At 35.8% G+C, this 5,258-nt stretch overlaps 1 protein-coding gene across 1 annotated transcript; it reads left to right on the forward strand.

Moving 5' to 3' along the window:
- Positions 1-1,456: 1,456 nt before the first annotated feature.
- Positions 1,457-4,648, forward strand: LOC128127751 (receptor-like protein EIX1). The gene has a single exon (XM_052766434.1). The coding sequence runs from the start codon at positions 1,457-1,459 to the stop codon at positions 4,646-4,648; it is 3,192 nt and encodes a 1,063-aa protein (XP_052622394.1).
- Positions 4,649-5,258: the final 610 nt, after the last annotated feature.

Consider the following 5,258-nt stretch of genomic DNA (forward strand, 5'->3'; position numbering starts at 1 on the left):
GTGAACAAATTCCCAAGTAAATGTATCATTTCTACTTAAATATATTAAAACAATAATATTGTTTTTCAATTCACAAATTTGTGTATTTTAATCTATAAACATAATAAAATAGTTTTTATAAATAATGTGATTCAAGAGATTGGAAAATATTAGCTCATGAGCAAAAAATAAAATTTGGTGGATACAAATTAAACATTGATTTCCATGCCTATTTTGGGGGAAAAGTAAATATAGACAAAGACCAAAAGCATGTGGATAAACTTGTTTCATCACATTTTCTAGAACGCTTGAATACTGTAGTAATGAATGATATACTGCTTAGTTTGCAACTTATAATATTGTTGTGATGAATTAAAATTATTATTTTCATATAATAAAATAAGACGAATAAACAAACTGAATATTGCATGTAATTTAGGAGGCCAAGGTCTGATACCAGTATTTTCAAAAAATAATAATAAAACTAAATGAACTTTCTTATGTATCATAAAGTGTGAACATATTGATTAGTAATCTTAAACACTGTTTTTTTTTATTTAGACTTAATAATAATATCAAAATAATAACATGATTTCTAAATAATGTGATTTAGAAGCTTGTTAGCATTAGATTTCCACTCATTTGACATGTTCAACCCATCTAACAGTTTCATATTTAGCCACGGTTTTAAATTCCCAGCTTATAATTGTAACTATCACTTAAAAATATTTATAATGTATCTATGATTTATTGAAATGGAAATGCATATTTGTCAAATACTGCATTTTATTCAATTCTGCTAATTTGTTAAAAGATTGTGGTGAAATAGAATTGCATGTGCTGTGTGGAATAGTCTTGTCCCGTAAACCACTTTTTGTGATCGAGATAAAGGGCGTGTTTGGCACGGAGCTTTTGGAAACGTTTGGGAGCTTCTAGCTTTTGGATTTTGATAAAACACTCTAGTTTAAACAAAAAGCTTCGTTTGGCAGTACGAGCGTTTAGCTTTTAGTTTTAACAAAACGCTCCGATTCTAAAAGCTACTTCATGTAGCGTTTAACAAACCGCTCCTGAGCTTTTGAAATCAATTTTCATAACTACCCTCAAAAATATATTTATATATTTATTTATTTTTAATCAATTGTCCTTTTATGTAATTTTATATATTTCAAAAGCTTCCAGCTACTTTTGCCAAACATTCATATAACAAATAAAAGCTACAGCTTCCCGCTACCAGCTACCTGCTAACAGCTACTTTTACCAAACACGCCCAAAGAAAACTTGCATAAGCATATAAGTTTGTGGTTACAAATTTTTAATTGACTTCCAAGTCTTCCAATATTGCAACAAGTTATTCTTCATTAATTTATGGCTTTATAAATGTACTAGTTACTTCATCATAAGAACCCATCACTTCATCATCACAACTCATCTGCTTGCTTCAATTTTCTTCTAAACCAAAATTAAGTTAGGGTTGATAATGGGGAGTTGGAGGGGTTTGGGTTTCCATCTCATTTTCGTATGTGTGTTTTTGTTTGCAGCCACATATTCTTGTTTGGGGGTTGGAAATGTTAGTGTCATTTGCTCTGAGCAAGAGCGAGTTGCTCTCCTCAAGTTCAAACAGAGTGTTGAAGATCCTTTTGGAATGTTGTCATCATGGGTTGGAAATGAGTGTTGCATGTGGGAACGAATCCAGTGTGATGGTGTCACTGGAAATGTTCAACGCCTTCATCTCAAAGGAGATGACTATTGCCTCTTAGTCGGTAAAAAGGTGAGCTCTTCTTTGGCAGAGTTGAGGCATCTCAAATACCTCGACTTGAGTCAGAATTATTTCCAAAGAAGTCGGATCCCTGAGTTTATTGGATCCTTGAAACACCTGAGTTACCTGAATCTCTCTTATGCTGGTTTTGAAGGTATCATTCCTCCTCACATTGGAAATCTTTCTAATTTAAAGGTTCTTGATCTCAGTTCAAACTATTATGAAAACTTTCTGAAGGCAGATGATATGGCGTGGGCTTTTAGCCTTTCGTCACTCGAGCTTCTCTACTTGAGTGCAGTGGATCTTAGTGGAGCACAAAACTGGGACATGATGCTTCACATGATTCCCTCCTTAAAAGAGTTAAGTTTGTCACATTGTAGACTTTCCAATGTTAATCTTGGTCCTTTTCTTAATTCCAGTAGAATACTTCCTAATATAAAACACCTCGATCTTGGCTACAATTCTTTCAAAGGTCCACTCCCTGGCCTTCTTCAAAACATGACATCCCTAACATTCCTCAGTCTTTCTGGATTTAATCATAGTTTGGCATGGAACTTTCCAAAACTACTAAGCATGATCCCTTCTTTGTCAGAGCTTCATTTGTCAGGTTGTGGGCTGGATAAGACGCATCTATCTTCTCCACATCTTAATTACAGTACACTTTCTAACATCCAGCACCTCGATCTTAGCAATAATCCACTTGGAGGTATATTTCCATCTGTATTGACAAACATGAGCTCCCTAGAAGTCCTTGACCTTTCATATAACATGTTGAATTCATCTCTTCCTACTATGCCTAAACTTCTAGAGCTTCATCTTTCTGGTAACAAGTTTAAGCAGATTGAGGATGTTGGAATCTGGAGACAGTGCCACCTGAAACAATTGCGTGTGACAAATAATGTGTTCCGTATGGAAATGACTGACCCACCAACAAACGCATCAGAATGCTCCATATATGCTTTGGAGTTGCTGAAATTAAGTGGGAGTTTAAAAGGTAGAATTCCAGAAACACTTGGAGGACTGGCAAACTTAAGAGACCTTGATCTATCATACAACAAACTGACTGGTTCAATCCCTGAATCTGTAACAGGATTAAGATTTTTACAAGTACTATATCTATATGAAAACCAGTTGACTGGTCCCATTCCAGAATTCCTTGGGAATCTTACCCAACTTGCCCTTTCTTCTAACCAATTGAATGGTTCAATTCCAGAATCCCTTGGAAAATTAGCATCTTTAACAGATTTGGATCTAGGATCTAATTTGTTGGATGGGACCATTCCAGTTTCAATTGGGCAACTTGCCAAACTACGTACTCTCTCTATCTCTAACAATTCTTTAGAAGGAGCGGTTACCGAAGCCCATTTTGCTAATCTTTCAGTGTTGAAGCTCTTGGATGCTTCTTCTAACAGTAAGCTGACATTCAATGTTTCACATGGGGGGATACCTCCATTCCAGTTGAGATATCTTTATCTCAGCTCTTGCAATATCGGGAATGGATTTCCGCAGTGGCTTCGACATCAGAGGAAACTTAAGAGGTTAGAGTTGTCCAATGCTACACTTTCGGGGCCGCTGCCCACATGGCTGCGGAAGATGCCCATCATCAATTTCTTAGATCTCTCTCACAACAAACTCAGCGGATCTTTGAAAAACCTTCCTAATGCGAAAAATGATGATGTATATGGGTTTTTTGTTCTATTACTTCTGGAATATAACCTTTTCAGTGGGTCAATTCCAAGGTCATTATGCAGAAGAACAGATTTGGAAGTGCTTGATCTTTCAAGAAACATGTTAAGTGGGAAAATTCCCAACTGTATGGGGAATCTGCAGGGTTTGGTTATCATGAGTATAAGCTCAAATCAGCTCTCTGGTGCCATTCCTAGCTCAATTGCTCTTTTTTCATCATTATTTTGGTTAAATTTGAACAAAAATAACTTTACTGGTGAAGTTCCTCCAGAATTAGGGAATCTACAAGGTTTGGAAGTCTTAGATTTGGGTGACAATAAATTATATGGAAATATACCCAATTGGATAGGGGAAAAACTTACATCTTTGGTAGTTTTGAGTTTACACAAAAACAACTTCACTGGTAGAATTCCTCCATCTCTTTGCAAAAATTCAAATCTTCAAATTTTGGATCTTGCATACAACAACTTAACTGGAACCATCCCTCGTTGTGTAGGAAACTTAAATGGCATGGTTGTGAGTCATCGGATGAATGAGAGTTATTTTGATCTCGATGATGATAAGAATGTGATTCAGGTCATGAAAGGTGTTGATCTTGAATATACAACAACTTGGGATATAGTGTTTAACATGGACCTTTCAAGCAATAAACTTGTGGGAGAAATACCGGTTGAGCTAACTGCACTTTCTTTGTTGGTGGGTCTGAATCTGTCTAATAATCATCTCAGAGGGGGTATTCCAGAGAGCATTGGAAAGATGAAGAAGTTGGAAACTCTTGATTTCTCAAAAAACAAGTTGAGCGGGAGCATCCCTCCAAGCATGGCAGCTTTGACTTTTTTGAGCCATTTGAATTTGTCACACAACAACTTGTCAGGACAAATTCCAACAGGAAATCAACTGCAGACGCTTATTGATGATCCATCAATATATGCTGGGAACAAACATCTATGTGGACCTCCATTGCAAAACACTTCCTCAAATCATCAAGATCCAACAACAACAACAAGCAAGAAGAAACACAAAGCAGCTGATGAGAAGATGGAGGTATGGTTGTTTTATGTGGATATAATGAGTGGTTTTGGAACAGGGTTTTGGGGTGTTATTGGAGTTCTGATGTTCAAGAAGCAGTGGAGACACAAACTTTTCATGTTTGCTGAGGAAACCATGGATAAGATATACGTTGCAGTTGTGGTAAGAGTTGCCAAGTTCAAGAGAGGAAGAGAATAGCTGCATAGATCATGTGGAATGCAAGTAGTTCTTGAATGCATGTTATCAGTGATAGTTTTGCTTTTGAGATATGCTTATTCTAATGTATTACTATTTGGATTTTGTATTTGTATGGCCTTTGTGATATCAGTGTTGTTTAGAGGTGCTAATTTACAAAATTTCCTTTGGATTTGGTATTTATACATGATCAAGTTGTAGATTTAGATTACTATGTATTTGAGTTGTAGATTTTTTTTTCTTTTTAATTCTCGACCTTCTGCTGCTGCTCTCACTCCCAACATGCTGTTGCATCCCTCGGTTTTCATCTGCATTGGTCCAAGTAAGTAAGAACCATGTAATTGACTCATTATTTATTTTCTTCATTTGTAAAATTTCTAGTTTTTCATGTATAGAAAGAGGATGTTTGGGTGAAAGGTGGAGTTTTTTTTTGTTGGATTTGGTATTTAGATAAGACTATGGTCTAGTATGAATCTGCAATGGTAGTGATCTTGGTTGATTGTTTGATTGTATTCTCATGAGTCTGCAACTTATGAGATTAGATTAGGGTTAATCTCATATTTTTGTGTTTGTTTGTATGGTGTTCAGTCTATTCAGACAATCACTCTGACTA

The sequence above is a fragment of the Lactuca sativa genome, chromosome 8, assembly GCF_002870075.4.
Source record: "Lactuca sativa cultivar Salinas chromosome 8, Lsat_Salinas_v11, whole genome shotgun sequence".
NCBI lineage: Eukaryota > Viridiplantae > Streptophyta > Magnoliopsida > Asterales > Asteraceae > Lactuca > Lactuca sativa.

Excerpts from the sequence above, each read along its gene's own strand:
- LOC128127751 (XM_052766434.1), top strand. The coding sequence starts at position 1,457 with ATGGGGAGTTGGAGGGGTTTGGGTTTCCATCTCATTTTCGTATGTGTG.